Source organism: Larus michahellis, chromosome 4 (genome assembly GCF_964199755.1).
Source record: "Larus michahellis chromosome 4, bLarMic1.1, whole genome shotgun sequence".
NCBI classification, from domain to species: Eukaryota; Metazoa; Chordata; class Aves; order Charadriiformes; family Laridae; genus Larus; species Larus michahellis.
Genome location: NC_133899.1, coordinates 47,413,429 through 47,437,174, shown reverse-complemented (window position 1 = coordinate 47,437,174; position 23,746 = coordinate 47,413,429). Strand labels below are relative to the sequence as shown.

The following is a 23,746-nucleotide window of genomic DNA, read 5'->3' as shown; positions in this document are numbered from 1 at the left end:
GAATGGGATTCATTGCGAAAATTGGTGTGAGAAACAAGTTCTCCGTCTCAGAGAAAACAGTAAGAGATGGAACTAAATGGTACATCGGTACATTTCGGAAAATGCCTGTATTGGAAACCACCCAGCTCCAAACTAGCTCAACTTTTAAAAAAGTAAATCTTTGTTCTCCTCTTCTCCTCTGACCTAGTTTCTTGAGCATATGCAGTTTCTGCACATCTCTGCAAGAACCGTGGATATTCCTCTCCACTAATAGTCAGGACAGTGGTGGTTATGGAGCTCTGGGGTTACATAAATGTCATCATGAAGGCTGTAAGGAACCGTGAGGAGGAGGCAAATATGTTTAAAAGTCATCGTCTCTTTTAAAAAAACATTTGGAGGCTAAATCCTAGAGGAGGCTGCCATACTTTCTTCTGCTCTAACAACTTCCAGAAATTCTGCTCAAAACCACTGCGCTCGTCTTTACACATCTGGAGCCTGAAGAATTTATAATCCAATTAAGACTGATTTAAAAAAAAAAATAACGTAAAAAGATCTCAGTAAGCATATTCTGGAAAGACAGGTTTTCCACAGCCCGCCTGTTTCTGTCCCACCGCCCAGAAGCTCCTGCTGGGGGTACGTAAAAACATCGCACGATCGCTACCAGATGCCAGGACTTTCCTTCCGCTGGGGTTAGGACCCGGCTCTCGGGGGCTCGCCGAGGCACCGAGAGCCCAGCTGGCGGAGCTGGGGCCGCCCCCCCGGCCTCGTCCAGCGCTGTCGGGCCGGGGGGGGGCAGGAAGCGCGCCCGGCGCCCGGAAGCGAGCGCGGCGGCGGGTCCTCGCCGGGGCGGCGACGCTGGTTGCCGAGGAGGCCGGGACCGACGTGGCCGGCCGGGGGAGGCGGGGCTGAGGGGCCGCCGGGCGGGGCAGGCTAGCACCGAGCCGCGGCTGGATGGCAGCGGCGGGGCCCGCGGCACGGTGGCGGCGGCGGCGCACGGTAACGGCGGCTGGCGGGGCCGGGAGCGGCGTAGCCGGGGGCGGGGGGGGGTCGCCGAGTTACCCCGGTCCGCTGTTATGGTGTGGGGGGTGGTGGGGGACCGGTATGGCCGCGCAGCTCAGCCCCGGGTGGCGGCAGCGCCACCCGCAGCGGAGCCGAGTCCGGTACCGGCGGGGCCCGGACCAGGGCAACTTTGGGAAAGACGTGGGGGGGCAGCGCCTCGCCGGGCCGCTGCTGCCGGGAGCCGTGCCCCGGCCCAGCGAGCCTCACGCCGCCGCTCTCGGGACCCCCCTGCTCCCCTGGGGCTCCTGGGACCGGCGTCCCCCCGGTCCAGCTCGCCTTTGCTGCAGCTTGCCGGGGGAACGGCGTCCTGTGGCCCGGCGTGCCCGGGGCTGGGAGCTCAGTCCCAGCGGGACGGAGCGGAGAAAGTTTTGGAAGTCGCTTCTCTTCGGCAGACGATGCCGCGGAAAGGTCTCGACGCCGGGGGGGTGCCCCGCTCCCTGCCTCCCCCGCAGGACGCGCGGCGCGGTGTCCGCGGCTTCGCGGGCTGGCCGGGGTCTGCGTGGCCACGGTGGCACATGAACCCTGGCGGGCAACTGTTGTACTGGTCCGATAAGGTGCGTGAGCAGGGTTAATTCTCCCTTCCCCCGGCCATCCACAATGTGTTCCACTTTGCGTTGGTCAACATTCCTCTAATGGAAAACCCGCGCTGTCTGTCCCATCAGACGCCATCCGCCGTGATGTTAGAAACAATGACAGGAGCGGGGCCGCCGTGTTAATCGCCTGCAGATAAGAGCTGTGCCGGAGCATGGCCCAGGCTGGGCGAGGGCTGCGGCACCGGTGTCTGCTCGGGGGGGCGGGAGGGCGGGTTCTGCCCGGCCTCTGCCTCCGGCTGTCAGGATGAGTGGGCTGGGAGGAGAGAAATCCCACCTAGCCCTGAGGGGGTGAACGCCATTGCTGGATCCACAAACTTTCTCTTTCATCCTGGGTAGGATGGGGAAGGAGCCGCTGTCTCTCAGACTACGGTAGTGTTCAGTCAGTGTTTTAACTGCCTTCCTTGGCAGCTCTTAGATTTGACCGGGGTCTGCGATCTGTTCTGATCTGCGGCACCCCATTGGTGTTAATCCTGTGCAGCTCCAGCTTTTAGCTGCGCATGTAGCGATGTGCATGATTTGCAGAAAGGCGAGTCTCTGTGCAAAGTGGGATTTTATGAGAGGGATGGGGGAAAGGGGAAGGGTCCTGCCAGAGCAGTGCATTCCCTAAAGATGGGCAGTGATTGAGACAGAAGGGAGTGCTCAGGGTGTGGGGGGCACGGACACGGGACCAGGCGACCTTCTATGCCACCACTGAGGTCAGGGCTACCAGGAGGAATTCAAAGCTCTCCACAGGGCTAAGGGTGGGAGGCGGCTTGTGGAGAATATTTTTGGCTGAAAATGATGCTTCCTCCCTGGAAAATAACTTTTTTTCCATTCCATGCAGTACTCTTGCAGCTGTAATACCAAGCAACCGGCTTCCAGGGAAAACACTTGTAAAAAAGCCTTTTCTTTTTCATTTCCCCCCCCCCAACAACATCTAAAATGTTATTGTGTGGCAATGGGCAATTATACTGAGACAAAGATGAAGCTGTGTGGTCTGAAAAGGCAGAGTGTCTAGGAGGGTAGATGGCAGGTTGCTGCAGAAATCATCGTCATGTCAATATTTTATTTTCTCTTTTCCAGTAGGTTTTTGCCTTGACATTTTAAGTTTTGTCTGTGTTTTCTCAGCCGCTGCCTGCTACAGAGGTGCTCAGTGAGCGCTGTGAGGAGGGGTGTGCCCAGGAGTCTCCTGGGAGGTGGGCAGAAGCTCTTCTGGCTTGGTGGGCAGCCTCCCCCTGCCCCCACTCAGGGGTGTGTAAATGGCAAATTCTCATTTGTTTCTTCTTTCTGAGCTGGGGAGACCTCACGGTTATTCCAGTCCTGAGACTGTTGCAGAAGGAGCTGAGCAGACCTGACTCCTGAATGCTCGGCTCAGAGACCTGCGTGGGACACGTGGTGTTCTGGAGAGTGCTGCCAGTGGTAATGGTGACCAGGCTGTGATCCGGCGCAGCTGTGAGCTGTGATCCCAAATGGTGTTGTCAAAACTGACAAGTAAATGATGCACTGGCTATTTCTCTCCCATGCATGTGCTTAAATAGGTCATATACCCTTCTTGAGAAAAACACATCTCCATCAGCCTGGTTATGCCTCTGCCTGACAGTGACCACAGACTTCTCTAGAACCTGCAGGTCCTTTCTCTAGAAATTTCTCAAGACCTTCTTTAGCTGGGTTCCTAAAACGGATGCTGTTGTCTAAAATTAGGGGTAGGTAAAGACTTCCATGCTCTGCAACTGTAGTCTATTATTTTGTCTCTTGAGCTTTTTTTTCTAGGACTACATCTTGACTGCTCCTTTTTTTTCCTCTTAAATATTTGTCTTAGAAGCAGCCAGTTTGAATTTAGAGACTTTACAAACATTAAGTAAACTTAACATCTCATGAGGAACGTATACTAACGAGATAGAGAAGCAAAGGGGCTATAGAGATAAATAGTGCATTTTTTTAGAGCAAATGGTTATGATGTGTTAGGAAGAAGCAAATGCTGGGAATATGCTGTAAATAATTAGCTGGGCACAAAGATCGGGTGCGTCCTGGATGATGCACCAAGTTCCTCATAGAGGTTTTATAAGCATCAGGAATTTATTGCGTGAGATAGGGATGTTCTTGAGCCACTAGGTAATGACAGTCAAGCAGCAGAGGTGTAAAGAAATGCACCGTTTTTCTCCTGTGTGAATAACAAGAGAAGACAGACCTGAGAGCCACAGAAAGTTGACTGCCACAAATGTGAGTTAGGGGACTCGGTTTTCTACCCCTTCATGCCCATTTATTGTCCACCACCATCCCTTTTTGGAGGAAAAGGGTCCCTTTTGCTGCTGTAAGAAGGACATGAAGCCAGGTATGCAGCCTGTGTTCAGGGACCTGGTCATGGTCTTTGTCCTGTGTGCTAGCGCCTCTCTCCAGGAGTTTGGTCACTTAGCCTCAAACACCCTTTCATGTGTCTCTTGGGGCAGATGTGGGCTGTGAGAGTGGAAACAAGATGGAAAAAAATGGACCTGTTGCATCAGTTGCAGTGATTTCTTTTCCAGGCTTTCTCAGACACTGTTGACTTTGTGATGACAGTGTTGCAGAATAGGCCGGTTTGTGCTGCTTCCCATCATTGCCGAGCTGCAGAGAGCAGTTGTTTTGCTGTATGTGTTTGTTCCCTCTTCATAGGCATGTGGTGGTTGTATAAATCCTGATTTTTTGCTCTGCTCCTCACAGTAAGCTGTTCTCAGTCATTTTCTAGGTCTAATCTCACCGTAAAGGAAAAGAGCACCCATTAGGCCCACTCTGGGGTTGGAAGGGGTGCCCATCTTTTTTTTAAAGCAGGAAATTCTCTAACTGCAGATTGTCATGCAGCAGCTAGTAAGTGGAGAGAAGGCCTGTGGCTGGTGTAGTCTGACGGAAGAGTCCTGTCACCTCCCTGTGCAGATGCCTCTGTGGCTGTTGGCTTCAGCCTGTATGGGTGCTTGGGACAGAAGAAACTATTCAGTTAGGGGACAGCTAACATTTTAAGAGCTTCCCATCTTTTTGTGGTTTTGTTGGGTTTTTTTTTTGTTTGTTTTGGGTTTTTTTTGTGTTTTTGTTTTGTTTCAAGAAGAAATATGGGGGATTCCGTGGCATAGTTTTACCGCAGTTGTGTGTCTGCATAGCTGTGGGGGAGCCTGAATCCTAGTGAGGGGAGCCAGAGGGCCTGGCAGCATCCCAGGTATATTTCTGTGGCAGGGCAGAGAGCAGCATCTCTGGCCCATCTGGCTCTCCTCACAGTTGTTACTAGTGCTCCGAGCATCAGCTCAGTGCCTGTTCACTTCTGTGCCTGAGTTGAATTGGTGCGTGGAGTGCTGTAAGAGATAAAAATGTCTCTTGCTGCCACCCCCCCGCCCCCCCCTCCACCCTCCTTCCCTGATGTTTTGCAGTGGTTGTGCCAATAGTGATTAACAGCTGAAAACCTGCCCCCTTTGGTAGAGTCCTGCCAGTAGAACAAGGATCTCAGCAGCTCTCATTGAATTACAGGTGTAGGGCTAGAGGGACTTCAAGAAGGGATCTAGTCTTTGCAATAAAATAGCACCTGCATCAGGTATTTATTATTTTTCTCAAAAGAAAAAACTAACAAAATTCAAAAAAAACAGTCCTGAAGTTTCTGCATCATAGATAACCTGTTTCAGTATATCACCACTTTGGCAACATGTAAATTTGTTTCTTCATATCCAGGCTGAATATTGTTTACCATTTGAGCTGCTGCTACAATGTGGAAGAAGAGTTGAGCGCTTTCCCCCTTTCTCGTGATTTTTAATGGATGCATACTGTTCTGTTCCCTTCAGTGTTATCTTTTTAAGACAAAACACACCCAGGTCCCTCAGTCGTTTTTTCCACGTCATGATTTCTACACCCTAATTTTTGTTTCTTTGCACTGCGATGTCTCTGATTTTTGCATCTCTTTTATAAAGAAGAGTATGTGAGGCTGGGTGCAGTCTGTTGGCTAAAGTCTCACCTGTGTGGAGTGGAATGGAATCACTGCTTCTGTGTCACATCTACAGTGTAGCTACTAATATGTCCCAGGATGTCATTTGCCTACTTTCCAGCAACATAAGCCTCCTGGCTTGGAATTAATTTCTCAATCATTGTAATGCATGTAGGCATTTTTACTTATTTGGTGACACATCAGAGTTACTGTTTTGTCGTGTCCGTTTGATTTTTTTTTTTTCCCCCTTAGTATACTGTTTTGTACTGATCTTTACCAAGATTGGTTCGATGGTATGCTATAGGTAGGTCTAGGGTTCCTGCAGACAGTTCAAAATAGTGCAGTAAGATGCCACAAAATCCTGAGCTGGTTTGAACTTGCTATATTGAGGGATTATTTTTTTCTTGAAGGGAGAAAAAAAAAAAGTGGGTTTTGTATGGGTCAGTAGAGTTTACACTTGATCAGACATTATCTTACCACAAGAAGTTTTAGCGGTTCTCGCACAGCTAGGTAAGCCAGTGTCTTCATTGACTCCATCTTCCATCCTCCCTGCTCCTGGTGTCCGTGGTCACTGGAACTCAGTGTTCCCCTTCATGGGAAACATGGGACCCTGTCCTTTTCTTTTTGATTGCTCACTGCAGCTGGGCCTTCCTCCTGCAGTGATTTGGCTCAGGGACTGAAATTGGAAAATGGCCAAGCCTTTAAAAAAAAACAGTTTTTCCTGCTAATTTGTTCTGACCCTGCTCACTCATGGAGTCAAGTGTGAGCATGGGGAGGGGATGGTTCATGCAGGGGTGGGGGACGAGGGGCAACTCCATCTTTTTCAGCTGTGGTGAGCCCTTAGATTGGTTCCAACACCCTGAATTTTGTCTTGGTAATTTCAGGCCCCTTTCTGTCTGGCTGTTACTTAATGCTTTGCTATCTTTATCACTTTCTTATCTTGTAGGTAACTACAAACTGATCATTTAACTTGATCAAGACTATTTCAGAGGATTGAAGTTACTGGTCTGTAACTTCTTAAGTCTTCTCCCACCTTTTTTTTTCTTTTTGTAAAGGTAGGTGAGGCATGATGCTTCTCCAGCCTTCTGTGGCCTTCCCGTATTCCTGTAAATTTTCAAAGATGGTCACTAATGCTTCAGAGATGACTTTGACTTGTTTCTTAAATGCTTTCAGGTGAATGCCATTATTCCCTCTGGATCTACAGCTGTTTTGTAAACATTTGTTAAGCCATTCTTTTCTAACCCACTCTTTTCTCCCATTTCCAAGTTAATTTTGCTTGTCACATTTCACTTTTTCTTCTGGAGACTGAAGGAGCATTTGTACTTCAGCCTTTGCATCATTTGCTTTCCTTCCCTGCTTGCCAACGAGAGTGTAATTATCTTTATTTTCCTCTTCTAATATGTCCGCATTTCTCCAGTTTTCTTGTGACTGAAGAGTTCTTAGTAACAGCTGTGCTAATTTTGACTAGGAGACCATCTAACCCAGTATCCTTCTAGGAAAGAATAAAAATAGGACAAGTATATATGATATTTTCCAACTACTTTTCCAGCCTCCAGCTCCTTTCAGATAAGGGGATTTCCTAAGTCTAATGTGAGCTGTCTAACCGTGAAAAATCAATAGATTTGTCTTTCTAGTACTTGTCCTGTCTTTTGTTGAATCCCTGGTAAAATTTTCCATCATTTTTTGAGAAGTACTATCACACAAGTTACCTGCTGATGAAGAGTCACATTTGTTTGTGTTGTTTTGAAGCTGACCGTCACTGGCTTCATGTGGTGGCTGTTAGCACTTTTCATCTGAAGAGATGGTGAATAATCTAGCCCTGTTCGCCATCTTTACACCACTCATGATTTTACAGACGTCTGTTATGTTGCCTGTCTTGCATCCATATTTGTGATATGGATGCTGTTCCACGGCAAAGAGAAGTCTTATCTGGGTAGCATCTCTGGTCGATACCTTTCTCTGAAGCCTTGGGACACTGAAGGGCAAAGACAAGGGTACTTGGAGTCCTTGTCCAGCCCACCTGAGGGGAGATGCTGAAAGCCAGACTCTTTCACAAGATGTCTCATGTGCACTTTCATACACCTGATGATAAACAGCCTCCCTGTCCTTTAGTGCTGTGTTGAAATCGGGAAGAGTTTCAGATGTTCCTTATGGGGATACATACCTGTCCTAAGATGCTGAGGGAGGGGATGGTGTGACTGAGGCCTTTCCTCTGGGATAGTGGGAGGGAGTCTCGGGCACGCTCTCAGAACTGCTTTCCCCTGTTCTTTTCAGAGATTGGCCAGCCTGGCTGAGACCACTTAGCGATGACAAAACAAAAGCTTCTGCTTGATGGGACGCTCTCCTTGTTTCTAATCGCGGCCTGTGAAGCGCAGCAGCTCCCGAAGAGTCATGTTGCTGCTAGTTCTGGTCCTCTGTGCGAGAAGGAGGCAGAGTCCTGGGGAAACCTTTTCAGCAGCGAGCGGCTGGATGCCTGGATTTGTTCCCTCATCGGTTCGTTCATGGTGGGGCTGAGTGGGGTCTTCCCCTTGCTGGTGATCCCATTTGAGACGGGAGCCGCTCTGCGGTCAGAAGGTAAGCCTGCTACCTGCATTAGCCTTTCTGAAGCCAAAAGTCCTGGGTTGTGACTGAATGGCACAGTGATGAACAGCACCTTGTTGTAGAACTACTGTCCTCTAAAACAGACAGTCCATTTCCCGTGCTTTAGTCCATACCTGCTAATTTGGTAGGGAGTCCTTGGACAAATGCGAGCCCTGGATGGCGCTTGTACAAAGAGCATTGCTTGTTTGTTTTGCACCCTGCTTGGTCCAGGACCCTCCCACACACTGCTGTCCCAGCCAAGTGGTGCAAGGGCTTTTTCTTGCACTCCAGCTATTTCTTTTGTGCTCACTCCTTTGAAAACTTGCTTTGCAGATGCTTCCAATTTAAGTCTCTTTGTGCAAAATCTCAGCTGGAGATGTTTTGGCTCCCGGCTGAGTTGTGATCAGTTTTGGGGTCTTTTTTTTTTATTTTTTTTGTAGCTGGATCACACCGTTTGAAGCAGTTGTTGAGTTTTGCAATTGGAGGACTACTGGGGAATGTGTTTCTGCACCTGCTTCCTGAAGCGTGGGCCTACACATGCAGTGCAACGACAGGTATGAAAGTCTTATGTGCCTAGAAACAGTCCGTGCTACGCCTACTGCTACACTTTTTGAGTCTGTTCCATCTTGAAAACACAAGACCAGCCAGGCTGGGTCAGGCCAAGAACTACTCTAGGCTGGTATTCTCTCTCAAACACTGTGTAAAAGCCGAGGGAAGGATATAAGAACAATAAAATAATACCTCATTTTTGTACTCTGCAGTCCTCCGAAGATTTTGAGATTGGAGGCTTCTTGAGTTGGACATGGTTTCTTTATGTTTAGTAACTAGCAATGGATTTCTTGTCTATCAGCTTTTCCTGTCTTGCCTTGGACTCCTGTAAATCTCTGTTGATTTTCCTTTGTCATTTCTGTAAGGAAAGGGAATGCTTCTTTAACCTGATGCGAAGTTGTTATTGCGTGGGTGGTCTGGTACATGAACGTGTGCACCATGTCAGGTGGGGATGGTGGGTACTTCGATCTATGGAAGCCCAAATGTGTTGCCCTCTCAGTCTTTGCTCAAGAAAGTAATGGAAAATTGTCCACAGAGCCATGTCTAAGATGCAGGAGCAGGGGGATAAAAAGGAAATGCAGATGACAGAAAGCTGTGTTTGCCAGAGAACTAAACACTGTATGGGTTGGGATAGAGCTTGTGGTCTCGGTGTATCTCCTTCACCCCTCAGATAGCCAGGGTTGTTGAAACCTGTGGTGATTGTATCTCTGCTTCAGCAAACTGATAGCATAGAAAGCAAGTGCTGCTGCATCCCACCTGTTGAGAAACCGAGAAATCATTTTCACACTGAAAATATGAGAGAGGGAAAAGGGTGCTCAGGGTTTCGCAGACTTCCTTGCACCTACGTCCTGGGATTTCACATCTGCTGGGGCTTTGGTCCTCTTCCTCCTCATGACTCTAGCACTGCCAGCAGAACCTGTTGTCCTTTTTCCCCCGCCTTTCTGCAGTGGTTCCCAAATGACTCTGTCTTCCTGCTCTAGCTTGTTTGCTTCTGCCAGACTGTCCTGAAGCATAAAGGTTTCCTTGACCCATGTAAGCCGCATTACAGAGTCGTTCTGTTCTCCCGCTGCAATGCAATCTCCATTTTTGCAGCCAGGCTGAATGGATGATTATCTCACAAGCTTGGCTGTAACTGAAAAGAAAGTTTATAGCTTTGGGCTTAATAACTTGCCCAGGTGTGGCAGAAAGGGGAAGGTGAGTCTGTAGCTCCACTAATGGCAGATTTCATGTCAGGGCTTGCTGCTCAGTGGATACAGCTGCAGGATTTCTATTGCTGTAATATTCACTTGCCTCTGGAGTTCAGGAAAATTCCCAGTGTTGTCAGGAAATATTCTGGATTGCACTGTTGAAGCAAAAGGGGTGGGGGCTCTCACTGTGAGTGTCCTGAGATGATGATATCTGTTAGATCAAGAATGTGCAAGTTAAACTAATTTGCTGTGCAATGTGTTTGCTCCTTATTCCTACAGGAGGTGTTTCCATTGTTGCATCTTGTTTTTTGTCTTGGAACTGCTGGTTAAACTGTCTGAGGCAGGGTGGGTTCACATGTGGGAAACACGGTGTACTTGATAGTGACATGAAGATTTCTCACTTGTCCCTCAGGAGAAGGGCAGAGCTTCCAGCAGCAGAAACTTCTGGGTCTCTGGGTGATCATTGGTTTCCTGACCTTCCTCATTCTAGAGAAGATCTTCCTAGAGAAAGAAGAGAAGGAGTGCCCCAGTGTGGTAAGTTAGCAGCCGGAGGGGAGGGTGTGCTGCTATGTTTGGACCACTGTACTAAACACCTCATCTGCCCTATCTGACAGGCTCAGCAAATGATCCTGGAGCTGTGAGTAGTTTGTCAATGCCATTTGGCAGCTTTTTGTCACTTCTTTGACACTGGGCTCTAGAAGGTGTTTCACTCCAGGCTTTGGTTTTGTGGTTTTAGCTGTGATTTCTCACCTCTGGGCTGGTTTTGTTCTTGATGTGGTTTGTGTAGGAGAGCTCTCCTTTTATGGGGACTGGGAGCTGGAGTGCGCTGCAGATGAGTCTTTTGCTCAAGTAAGCTTTGAGGGATAGCAGCTTGCTGGTGCATTTTCCACTGAGCCATCGTGACTCGCTTCCCTTCTTGGTCTTCAGTCAGAACAAAGACCAGCCTTCTCTGGAAGGCGTTCCTCACAGCTCACTCTTCTTGAGTGTGGCCTGGACGAAGTGTTTGTTCGGGTAACTTTGTGTGGTAGGAGGGGTTTATGATTATATTAAGTATCTATAAGGGGCCAGATAATACTAAGTAATGGTTCAGAGGAGAGTCACCCAGCTGCAAAGGGGCAACGTAGACAGAGGTACCAGAAGGTAATTCCAAGATAGAGGAGAGGAGCTAGTCCTCAGCACAACACTTAGCAGCAGCTCCTATAGACTGTTCGGTCCTTGCTGTGGCATGTCTTTTGACAGGTGAAACTGCATGTCAGGCACTGCATGAGAGCAATTAGGTGTTACTTTGACTCAACATGAGACTTTAAAGTCTGAAATGAATCTTCTCATTTACAGAGAGACTGAAGTCCGAGACGAACGTTTTGTTGTTTGGAATAATTCTCTAGACTTAGTAAAACTCTTTTTTTCTCCCATCCCCTGCCCAGATAGAGTTGTATTTCTCTGGGCAGCAGCTGCCAGCAGGAGTGGCAGACTCAGTCCCTCGTCCTTCCAGTGAAACCTGGCTCATGCCAAGGGGGCGTGACTCCAATTCCTCCTCTCTCTTTCTACTTTTCTTCTCTTGGTGATTGGGGAAGTCTGTTCTTGTCTCACAGTGCAGATGTCACAATACTCTGTGAAATCTGTCTTATTTATGGCAGTTGTCATTATTAAACTGGGGTACCAAAGCTGCTGATTTGCATTGTAAGGACAAAAGGATTAAGAGTGAAGATCAGAATTCTGACCCTGATTCATGCCCATTCATCTCTGACAAAAAGGCAGTAACAAGTTGTTTTCCCCTAATTTAGGGCTGTGATTCCAAAGCACCAGCAAGAAAGATTCACAATGGAAGTGGCTACCCCCTGCCGAAGGTGGCAGGCCAATCCCAAAGAGCAGGAAAGGGTTCAACTCAGTGTAATGGCTCTTCTCTCCAGTCTTGTCCAACAGACAACAGAATCAAGGTAAGAGACCCACAAACTGACCTTCACATCTTAGGTTTTCGGAGCACATGTTTTAAAATTCAATCAGGAGGATGAGTTGTCTGTGGAAAGAACTGTGCCTGACTGAGGAACTCGGTGTTTGAGTGAGTTGTGCTTAATTTTGTGCTGTCAAAGTGTCTGTCCAAGCCACAGCAGGGAGGAAATAGCAAAAATTTTGGAGAAAATCTGCACTGCAGCTTATGCAAAAGAGGCAAAGTCGCTATTGTGCAGGCATAAGTCTGATGATGTGCATTTTGGCTGAATCCTGACACCAAAGTACAGTACTTTCACGTTTTGTTATATAGTAGCTATATCTTTATTTGCTTATTTTTTTCTGCCATGATTTTATATTCTCTAGTGCCTGCATTGTACCAATTGTGAGCTGCACATTTCCGTTTAAGGCACCTTTTGGAAGGGTTTTGACAGTTGAAGCTACCCACTGTAACACTTAGAAGTTAGTTTCTCAGTTTTTCTAAGTGGTTATTTATAAAAACAGTGTATCTTCACATTTGCAGATACTACTGTATTACTTAAATGGCGCATTGTGACTGCACGAGGTCAGAAGAGATGAATTTTAAGATGTTTTGATACATGCAAATATTTAAGAAAGAATGCAGATCACATTTACAAGATAGGGACAGTTTCCAGGAAGCCAGTGTGCTGGAAAAAGGCATGAGAATCACAGTAGGAAATTGTTTGAACATATTCTTCCATTATCATGCTACAGTCAGGAGGATGGGTGAGTAGGAAATAGTGTGTAAGAGAAGAGGCAAGTGTTCCTCTTTCTGTATAGCAATAACAAAACAGCTATCTACCTTTTTCCAGTAGTGTTATTGACAATATCAAAAATACTACTGATAATTTGTAAAGGGGTTGCTCTTTAGCTCTGTAGATGTGCCAGATCAGGGGTGACTTAAAGTATACAAATACCCATGTAGAGGCATGACTAAATTTGAATAGTTAAAGCTATACCAAATTGTAGCAGACTTGAAATCAAAGACAACTCTGTAACTGAGGGTAACTTGCCACTGGACCAACTTACCTTAGAGACATAGTAGATTCTTTGTCACTAGTGGGCTTTAACCTGTGATTTGGGTTGTGATCAGCGGCATAGAGTCTAGTTGGAGGCCTGTAACCAGTGGTGTCCCCCAGGGGTCAATACTCGGTCCGATTTTGTTCAGTATATTCATTAATACTTGGATGATGGGACAGAGTGTACCCTCAGCAAATTCGCTGATGATACCAAGCTGGGAGGGGTGGCTGACACTCCGGAAGGCCGTGCTGCCATCCAGCGTGACCTAGACAGGCTGGAGAGCTGGGCAGAGAAGAACCTAATGAGGTTCAACAAAAGCGAGTGCAAGGTCCTCCACCTGGGGAGGAAGAATGCTAAGCACCAGTATAGGTTAGGGGTGGACCTGCTGGGAAGTAGTTCTGAGGAGAAGGATCTGGGAGTCCTGGTAGACAGTAAATTATCCATGAGCCAGCGATGTGCCCTTGTTGCCAAAAAGGCCAATGGAATCCTGGGCTGCATAGGGAAGAGTGTGGCCAGTAGGTCGAAGGAGGTCATTATCCCCCTCTACTCTGCACTGGTGAGGCCACAACTGGAATACTGCATCCAGTTTTGGGCTCCCCAGTTCAAGAGGGACAGGGAACTACTGGAGTGGGTCCAGCATAGGGCAACAAAGATGATTGAGGGACTGGAGCATCTCCCTTATGAGGAAAGGCTGAGAGAGCTGGGACTCTTTAGCCTGGAGAAGAGAAGGCTGAGGGGAGACCTTACTATGGCATACAAGTATCTAAAGGGTGGGTTGAAGGAGGATGGTGCCAGACTCTTCATTGGTTCCCAGTGACAGGACAAGGGACAATGGGCACAAGTTAGAACATAAGAAGTTCCGATCAAATATAAGAAAAAACTTCTTTACGGTGAGGGTGACAGAGTACTGGAACAGGCTGCCCAGGGAGGTTGTGGAGTCCCCTTCTCTGGAGGTTTTTAAGACTCGCCTGGATGCAGTCCTGAGTAATGTGCTCTAGGCAATCCTGCTTTAGCAGGGGAGTTGGACTAGATGATCTCCAGAGGTCCCTTCCAACTCTGAAGTTTCTGTGATTCTGTGATTTAAGCTACTTTGTAGAAAGTACGCTATAGCTTAAGAAACAATGGGCTTTGTGCAGAAATTGAATGAGATTGTTTCAGTTGTGTTATGTAGAAGGTCTAGACAACAATGGAGAGACCTTCTAGCTTTAAAATCCTAACATGTCTGCTCAGTCTTGTAGACTGTTGTCAATATGTCAACTAGAAACTAATGAGTTAACTGGTGTAGTTTCAAGTTTCTACCTTCTGAGCTATATAATCTGAATATTTTAATAGCCCTTCTGATAGGGGGGAAATTACTAAAACTACCAAGATATTCATGCGTTGTTAGCCTGTTTCCTTAGGCAACAACATAAGCAGTCATTCCATCTGTCTGTCCATCTGTTCTGCCCTTCGTTTTCAATAACTTTTGAACCCGTAATTAATTTTACCTGAGTTCAAAAGAGGATAGAAGTCTTGAGGGTAATCAGATTTCTGCAAGTTCCATAAAAATCAGCATGGCGATAGAGGAGGAATGCAAACTAATGCCCAGTTGAAAAACTGGCAGAACTTAGGTACTGTGTGCTGCTTGGCAGGTCTGCCTGGTTGGCAGACCAGCAGGTAAGTCTCACTGCCCCTACCTGGTGGGGAAGTGGCTGTCATGCAGTGCAGGGTGGAAAAGGGACATGCAGGGAAAACGATGTTGGCTGGGAGCGAGCAAAATAGGTGCTTGCAAAGAAAAGAGAGGATGCCATAGCAAGCCAGACTTCTTTGGTTCTATTATTCACTCAGTAACCCCCTTTTTTCAGAAAAAAAAAAAAAGTGAAAGATGCTATTTAAACAAAGAAACAGACAAAGTTACCCTTCAGGGCTTAATGATTAGTAAGCTGTAATCAGTCATCCTTTGTACATATGTATTAGAACTTCTGCTCTTCAGCTGCTGCTGTAATGATTTGTCCTGGCTTGAAAACTGCAGGTGGGAGCCTTCCTTTGCACCCAGGCATAGATCAGTTCTGTCCTGCATTGCAGCCTTTATTCCCTCAGCAAGTAAAAACATTATAGTGTACTTCTGCTTTGCTTATTCTTTTGTTTTCCCTGTGGCACACGGGGTCTTTGCTGATTTGTAGAAATATGTTTTATTGCACAGTGACATTAATTCTGAAGCATGAACATAAACACTTCATCTCTCTGTGTGCTTTATGAGCAACGAGAATATCCTATTAGGAATTCACAAAATGTAAATGTCAGAGGCTCATAACTGTCAAATCAACCCAATTTATTTCTGAGCACTCCAAGGCTTTGCTTCTTTCAGTGACAGCTTTGGCCCAAGCCGCTGACGAGAACAAGTCATAATGTTTTAATCATGAAGTCTATTTTTTTCCCTATGCGGTGGTACGGGGAAAGCATTTTTGTGTAAAACTTATGCGAATAATTATTACTAGCCTGTGGGGAAACTGCAATCACATAAAATCCCAACATGAAAAGGACAAATTTCAGACAGTCATATTTGACTGAAAATGAGGAATGAGAAGTAAAACTGCTGTGTTCATGGGTCTGCCTGCATGTATCCCTTTGTGTTCCCCTTCTTGCAAAAACATGCAAGGAACTTCTGCATCCATTGTGCAGATGTTACTTAGTTCATTACTTAAGCGTGATCTGTATTTAGGCTTTGCTTAATTCTTTATTTTCATATTTAATCATCAATGCACTTTTAAAATTCAAAAGCCTATAAAGATGTCCTGGGATTGTGCAGTAGAAGTGTCCTGCAGAGAGGTGATGTTTTGGGGAGAGACTTGACAGAAAGCCTGACCTGAGCTATGGCATTCAGATGGCAGGAAGAAAAGGTGCCCCAGGCAGAGTTTGATAGAACAGGGAAGAGCAGAAGACCAAAAAGGGATCATGAAATCCATCAGCACATGTGTTTTTACAGCTGAACTTTGGCATCTGATGCTACAGTGAAGTAAGAGGTTAATGCCTCACAGTTTCTAGGCAGTCACTCCTCTCCACTCACTGCATGCTGCCCTATATTTGGAGTTAGTGTATGCTGACTTAGTTCTTGCAGTTCAGGAACAGCTTGATATATTGGCTAACACCTGGTTTGATAACAATTTAAACTGCTGTATAGTGAAATGCAGTAGTTTTTGTTAAATCTGATGGAAAAAACCCCAAAAACCAGTGAGCAAAATATCTGTAGTGGTACCCTCATAAATCACTTCAGGTCAAATACTCAGAATTTGTCTGGAGATGACCATAGTTATCATGACAGGGAAATCTAACATGGAGATGGACTTGTAAGGAAAGAAGCTGTTTTATGCTTATAATTTTAAGAAATGTGTTTATAGGCAAGTGCGTATATATGCTATCCAGCCTTCTAGTAGGTGGCTTTTTGGTGACTGTCATCACTATCTTCTCTTTTTATTCTTTGGTAAGGGAAAGCAAACCCACAAGCACAAGCTTTTTTAGTACAATGCTTGAAGATTTGTTTAGTTATAAAAAGCAATTTCAGCAGCATTTGTTCTGTTGCATTGTTCATGCCAGCTTTTGAAGAGGAGATATTTAACAGTTGGATATTAAAGTACCTGACTAGAAAACGAGGTCAGGTCATATTTGAAGCCAGTCACTGGTGTAAATTAGTCAGTGTTACCTACAATTGGGTTGATTTAGATATATTCTCGCATTTTAGCGTTCTTCTTTTTCCTTTCTCGTTTTCTGTTTCTAGAGCTCTTTGTCATTTGCATAAGGTGATTATCCTAATCTCAGACAGTACTTGCCTACCCTAAAACTTAGTTTACTCTAAAATTGAACATAACATTTAATTTGTACTTGAGCACTGTGACATAGTTTCAGATCTTCACCAGAAGATCTGAAGAAGGGCTGTGTCCTGACCTTTCCCATCTGACAGTGACTCTGTATAACCTTTGTCTAAGCCGTGTGCTTTCTTTTGTCTTGTTACGTCTCTTCCTTTATCAGGGTTCTTCCTTCTCTTTGCAGATTAGTGGATACCTCAATCTGCTGGCCAACACCATTGATAACTTTACACACGGCTTGGCAGTAGCAGCCAGCTTCCTGGTCAGCAGAAAGGTAAGGTTTCTGTCGCCAGCTGTGTACTGAACTGCAGAGGCCTCTTGTCAAGTGTGATGCAGCATGCAAAAAACCCAAAGATATGAGGACTTCCCTCCTATTTTCTGGAAGTTTCTGAGAAAATGGAGACTACAGTAAAAATCCACCCTATCCTGATCCTCTGGTGCGGAGCTTCTTCAAACTTGGGACATGTTAGTCATTCGTACTGGCATTAAGGGAAGGGTTAGCTCATCTACCCTTTTGTTGAATAGCTCTAAACTCTGAGTAACAAGTCTTAACTTGGAGAAAGGGGCCTTGACATGCTGATGAAAGTCTTATCTCTCAGAGCTGGGGGAACCGTTTCCTAATCACCTTCTCTCCTGTGCTACAGGTTGGGTTCCTAACCACAATGGCCATTCTCCTGCATGAAATCCCACATGAGGTGAGAGGGGCTTTGTATCCTGCCATCATGAGAGATTACAAGGGTGCTTCATCTGCTAAGAGGAGGGCTGGGTCTGGGTAACATTTTCTTGTCCCTTTGAAAGCTGCTCCCTCTGGGAAACTGGTAACGTGGAAAACCAGAAACAGTCTTGAAGCACTATTCTTGTAACTGAGAATGTTCATATTTGTTAACTGTCAGCTCTTGTTTTTCTTAGGTTGGAGACTTTGCAATCCTACTTCGGGCTGGGTTTGACCGCTGGAGTGCAGCCAAGATGCAGCTTTCTACAGCTCTGGGGGGGATTCTAGGAGCCTGCTTTGCAATATGTGCTCAGTCACCAAAAGGAGCAGGTAAGGCTCCCTGGGACCTCTGTAGGAATAGGAGGGTGGGGCCTGTCACACCCATGTGTGTATCTTCTTTGCCTTTTCTGTTCTCTCCCAGAAATAACAGTAATAACAAAAGCTTTCTGTATTTGTGCAGGGGAAACGGTAGCCTGGATCCTCCCTTTCACTTCTGGAGGATTTCTGTATATTGCCTTGGTAAATGTTGTGCCTGATCTCCTGGAGGAAAAGAATCCTTGGTAAGTGCTCCCTCCTATTCTGCTGCAGCAATTCTTGCTGCCGGGGAGCAGGGATATAAGCCTTCTCCACGTCTGTTCTAGGACCACATGAATTCCAGCTTTCCAAATCCCACAGGCAAGATAGGGATGGAATCTAGATAGACTGTTGCGCTAGCTATTGCATTTATGGGACTACAAAGACCCTATAAAACATGAAAACCTTCAACTGGGTCAGTCTCAAAGATTGTGCTAGTGCAGTATGTGGCATGACCAGCTAGAGCAGGTTGCTTAGAAACATGTCTAGTAAGGTGACTCGTTCTCCACTCTTGTCAGCTTCTGACACGTAGTGGTTTAGGGCCCCATAGAGGCGTGTGTCTGATAACCACATGTGAACCTATTCTTCACATGCTACTCTCATCCCTTTTTGACCCTATCCGTTATTTTGGGCTTCTGCAATCTGCCTTCTGCAGCAAGTTAGCATAGTTTGACTGCAGTGTGTTAAATTATGATTCTTATTATTGGGGTTTTTTTCTTGCTTATTAATTTTTATTAGATGCTGCTGTGTTGCTGTGTGAGTAGAAAATGATGGTTTTCTTCTCTTTATTATTCAGCATTTCATAGGCTGTTATTGTATCCCACCTCAGTCATCTCTCTTCTACACCAGTATAAATATTCTGGTATATCTGGCCTCCCCTCATTTGTATTATTCTAGTTTTTTGCAGCCTGATTAAGGCTGTAGCAGGTCCAAATCCAGGTGTACCACAGTAAAGGCCCTCTCAGATCTGCTGGCAGAGCTGCCCCTGAATGTTCCTTCCTATTTCAGTTGTGGTGAGACAGGTAACTGCAGTAGTTCAGTAGCCAAGAAGCCTTGTCTCACCTAGTTCATTTTGACTGAAACTGTTAACAAAGTGCTCAAAAAACAGCTCCACAGTTATGTCTGAGGAGGCAGGAACCTCTGGTGGAGAAATGTTAATAACCAGTTGGGAGCTTGCTTTTGGGTTGGTAACCTCTTGTGCTGGCAGATCTGTTGGCAGAGTATGCAGAGGCAGTAGCTACATGGTCACTTCAATCCAGCATAAACCTGAGATGGTGCTAAAAGAATGGCAAAATTCATCAGCTTTTTTTTAATTTTCATAACTGTAGTTGTTAGCTGGATGAGGTCCCTAAAGTATCTGTTAACATGCTGCACAAGTGCTGGTTCTCTTGTGAGGGAAAGGACAGGAATATATACCTGGGTAGCTGAATGACTGAATCAGCTTAAATTGATTTTGAAACCTGAAGTCAGGCCATGCAGCTGAATGAAACAAATACATGTCAGTTTATAGACAACAACTTTGCTTGGGGTGCTGGGAAGGAGTCTTCTCAGCTGTGTTAGTGGCTTCATACAGCTGTTGTGTTCTCCATGTGGTAGATTTGGAAGGACAAAGAACAAACCGTTCATGAGCCTGTTGGGATTGGTCTATGGCTCCTCCTAATTTTGCTGTTTCTTTCCCAGGAACTCCCTGCAGCAAATTCTGCTCCTGTGTACAGGCATTACAGTCATGGTGCTACTCTCGCTCACAACTGAGTGACCTCTGCGCAGACCTCATGATGCCTCCCAGGGCCACCTACCACAGTGACTCTGAGCTGTTACAAAGCAATAAGGAACACTAATATTACTTCCTCTGTGTGTGTGTGCGGATCTGGCTGCTAGTATGAGAAGCAGGTGAGAAAGAGGTCTGTGTGTGCAAGACTTCATTCCCTGGCTCTCCTATCTCTGTTCTGCTAAAATCCACACATCGGGGCTTCCGGGTTTTTTGTTTGTTTGTTTATGGAGCAAAAGATACAGTGAGCAGAAATGAACTGAACGAGTGCTCCACAGCAAATGGACAATGTTTCATTTGATTCATTCTGATGGAACTGCACCTCCCAAGCTCTCGCATGAAAACAACAGAGGCGATTCCTGTAACTGATGAAGAGGAAGCATTTTTCCTACCACTCTTAACAGCTGGAGGCAGAAGAAGAATGGCAAAGCAACAATAAGCTAACAGCTTTAGCCAGAGCTCCCTACCCATGAGAAGTTACGGTGCTATGAGATAGAGGGGAAAAGACCCTTTCCAACTTGATCTCCGGCTTTTCATTGACATCACTTGTTCCTAAAGGTAGTATTAGCCTCAGCAGTCCACGTCTTTGGTCTATTTTGTATTTGTTCGTGCTGAAATCGAGCCAAAAGCTTGAGGCACTTTAGGATAGGTCACTACAATTAAATAGCTCAGCTTGGAGATTACTTGCCTCAGCCCTAACCACTCCAATAGCCAGCACAGCCTGTTTATCTGAAAAATGGTCAGTAAATGTTTCTTCTGTTGCCGTGCTACCAGGTCACCTACATCTGGAAGGAAGGCCATGTAGCTGTTGCAGCTGAGCTCCCTCTCCTCCTAACGATTAGCTGAACGTGGCTCTGAGCCTGCTTTCAAGACTCAAATCACCCATCCTCTGCCCCACACCATGCTTCAGAGCTCTCTCGAGGTGTAGCATGTTAGCCCTGCCTGGCATGCTACAGCAGCCCTAGACTGTCATGGCAGAGGTCTGGGCATTTTGGGCAATAGTTGAACACTACAGCCTGGTCAGGAACCGATAACCCCTGGATAGCTTTTCCTCTGTTCAGTGTAGACTATTTAAGAGCATGCTATAACCAAAAATGTAGATGGCAGCCTATTTTTGGGGTTCTTACCTCACAGTGGAGTTAGTCTGTTGGGGATGAATGGATAAGAAATAATACTGACAGCCCTTAAAGGAAGGGGCACAGCAGCGAAGAATACTGGAGGGAGGGTGAAACGTCTGGTGAAAAGATTTTAAAAAACAGGTCTAGAAAAGCTATGTGCTAAGTAAGGAGAGAAAGGGATATGAAAGGGTGACAATAAGTATGCTTTAAGAGGAGTTGTGTGACTCCTGGGATAAAATTTTTGGCAATTTGAGCCCCATGAAAGTAAATTACATTTCTAGTGCTTTCCTGCATCCCAGCTCCCGGGCCTGACCAGGCCGTTGTTCCACAGGGATGTTTTCTTACTGCAGAGATGTGCACAATTACTAGATCATCCCTTCTGCAGAGCTTATCCTCACCTAGCTTAAATCTGTTTAAAAACAGATCTAATTGAACTAGCAGAGTCATTGGACATAAAACAGGTGCCACAATGCGTATTGCACCAACTCAGCTCTGTTTTTAAACAGCTTTTGTAAATCAGTACAGCTCTCCAGTCTGCACAGGGCCTTATCAAGAGGCCTTGTCCCTTGAGAGGGCGATTTGGGTCAGAGCAACGAGGCAGGTATGCTGCCCACAGCAGAGGCATTTACTTCCCTAAGAGATTCCTGAACTGTTGACACAGTTCTTTTTTTATGACAGCTCCTGTCCTACTTTTCAGAGAGCGCTGGAGAGCTCATGCTTGCAGTTCTCTCTGCCCAGGAACTGCTGTTTAAAATCTTTTCAGCTTTCCTTACCCCAGGCTTACATCGGTAACTAGTTTCACTGCAACAACAAGGGAGGCTTAGTGCAATGTTTTTATTCCTCTTTACAAAGTTGCCTTCCTTTGCCAATGTACTCCCTCGATCATTCATTTGTCAGGAAGTCTGAAGGTAGCGTCCGCTTCCTGCTTTCCTGGAAGGAGGATTAATCTGACTAGCCTGCAGGGACTGAAAGAGTATGCTAACCCTCTAGTTCTAGCTTTGGGGTGTTTTCTCCTTCCCCAAGGACTGAAGCGAAGCACACCCTGTAGTAGGGCTCTGGAGGAAGCAGGTTTCCACAGAAAGATGTGCCTGCTGCTTCCCAAGATGGCTTTCTCAAAATGAGGTTGGCATTTAAGTTGAGGCATTGCCAGGTGAGTGCCTGTGAGTTGGCGTTGTTGCATCAGCACGGAGCCTTGCCAAGACTGAAAACCGCAGTCAGGATTTTGTGCTCGGCGTTCAGGAATGTGAAGTGGATGACGCTGAAGAAAGAATTCCTGAGTTGTTTTTCTTGGCTGCTACCACAGGCCTGGACAGTCTGTGGTTCTTGGGAAGATACCCTGGTAGGAGGTAGCACGGGGCTTGCGGGCGGGAGGGAGGAAGGAGCTCGTTAGTTTTCCACTACGTCAGCCCTGTGGCTGAGGATGGAGAGCCTTGGGAGGAAATGGAGCACCACTCCACCACATTTGTCACTTTTGGAAATGCAGAGAGAATCGTATTTTCTAGCTCTATTTTTTCAGCTGCTCTTATGCATTTTCCCCCTTCATCTGTATTGGTCTGCTCTGCATGGAGACAATAGAGATGAAATAAATGGTTTTCCATGTGGGTTTGTGGCTTTTTTGTTGAAGCTACTACTTCTCTTTGAATTACAAATTCAGTTCAAATTTCATTTGAGTTGCAGAGCAGTATCCCTGGGTTATTCTAGAGAAGTCTGGGCTCTGTCTTGTTCCTCCTTTCTACTTCTCAGACTTTCACAATTGAAAGAAAAGATTCTACACCAGTTCCCTCTTCCTGCTGCAGTGTGGGCCAGGAACGCTGTGGTCTGATCATAATTCTTGGCTGCTGGTCTGGGTTCCCGGGAAAGCATCACCAAATGAGTTGCTCCTCTTTGAGGGAAGAGCTTGCATGGTAACTGACTATCCAGAGAGTTTTGCAACCATACTTTGTTGCGATCAGTTATTTTTTAATCTAAAAAACTCGAGGCCTGTCTGGGATCAGATAAGATGAAGCTGGTTACCTGCCATTTGGGACAAAGGCACACTCATCAAACGTCGTATGTAAGAATTGCCCAGAAAGGACTAGAAGGATTTTCTCTACCCTTCAAAAACACAGGTTCAGAGCATGTTTATCCCCCTCTTCATTTGAAAGATTTTCAACCTATAAATACTGAGTGGTGGTAGCACATTGCTCTTGGTTCTTACGAGTCTTCTTTAAGAAGAAGGGAAAACCATAACCCTGGAAGAAGACGAAGGCAGGTAGGTCATCAAGGGCATGATTTCATGGTCTGGGGACTTTGTCAGCAATCTACATTTTGGAATGCTGCGTTCTTTGGCTGTGCTGGTACCTCTGCCTCTGGGGCTGTGCTGTGAGCCTCCCTCCCCCATCCCTTTCTGCCTAATCAAAAATAACATGGATTAATCAATTGCCTGGTTCACAGGCTCCACAAAGAGTGGCTCTGACACAATTGCAGTAGCCCAGAGGGGAGAACAAGTGGAAGGAGCCTCATACACGGGAACTTTCTAAGGTGATGGTCTTGCTGAAGCCCCTGTCTTCTGAAACTATAGCCTGAGGAACTGATGTAGAGCGTAGGATGACATAATAAGATTGCAGATTTGGGAAACATGAATATTTGGAGCTTTCCAGGAAAGCACTGTTACAATTGAAGAATTTTTCCATGAGCAGTCCTTGTATTTAATTTTTCTTTTCATTCTTGATGTGGAAGACTTAATTTAGCCGCAATGTGTAAGAAAATTCTTTTGACAGCAGCCCTTTCAATTTGTGTGCCTTGAAGGCACTAATGTGCAGCTGCATGGATGGTAATCCCATCTGTCCAGTGCAAACTGATGAAGAGGATCATGCTGAAATGTGGTTAAAACAAGCTTTATCTGTGGTTGCTGCATGTTTCTACCAGGCATAGTGCTCTGGGGGAGAGCAGCAGCGCTCTGTTCTGGGCAGGGTCCCTGGGAGCAGTGCTGGGGGGGGCATTTAGCTTGTGCTCCATGTTGCTGAGAGAGCAAGAAGTGACAAGGTGGTGGTGGGGGGAAGGATCTGCATCTCCTACAGTTGACCGGTTGTGCCTAGGAAACAATTTAAAGTACTTGTAAC

The 23,746-nt window shown here is 46.1% G+C and overlaps 1 protein-coding gene across 3 annotated transcripts; it reads left to right on the top strand.

The window, feature by feature from the left end:
- Nucleotides 1–845: 845 nt before the first annotated feature.
- On the top strand, nt 846–22,244 carry SLC39A13 (solute carrier family 39 member 13). Of its 3 annotated transcripts, none has more exons than XM_074584381.1 (11): nt 879–975; nt 6,494–6,602; nt 7,822–8,121; nt 8,568–8,681; nt 10,276–10,397; nt 11,648–11,800; nt 16,878–16,967; nt 17,338–17,388; nt 17,603–17,735; nt 17,866–17,965; nt 19,440–22,244. In XM_074584381.1, the coding sequence occupies exons 3-11, from the start codon at nt 7,854–7,856 to the stop codon at nt 19,513–19,515; spliced, it is 1,107 nt and encodes a 368-aa protein (XP_074440482.1). In that variant the 5' UTR covers nt 879–975; nt 6,494–6,602; nt 7,822–7,853; the 3' UTR covers nt 19,516–22,244. The 3 variants fall into 3 exon arrangements, with proteins under 3 accessions (XP_074440481.1, XP_074440482.1, XP_074440483.1); XM_074584382.1 differs by lacking the exon at nt 879–975 and adding an exon at nt 2,273–3,313; XM_074584380.1 differs by lacking the exon at nt 6,494–6,602 and having other exon boundaries at nt 846–975.
- The last annotated feature ends 1,502 nt before the right edge of the window (nt 22,245–23,746 follow it).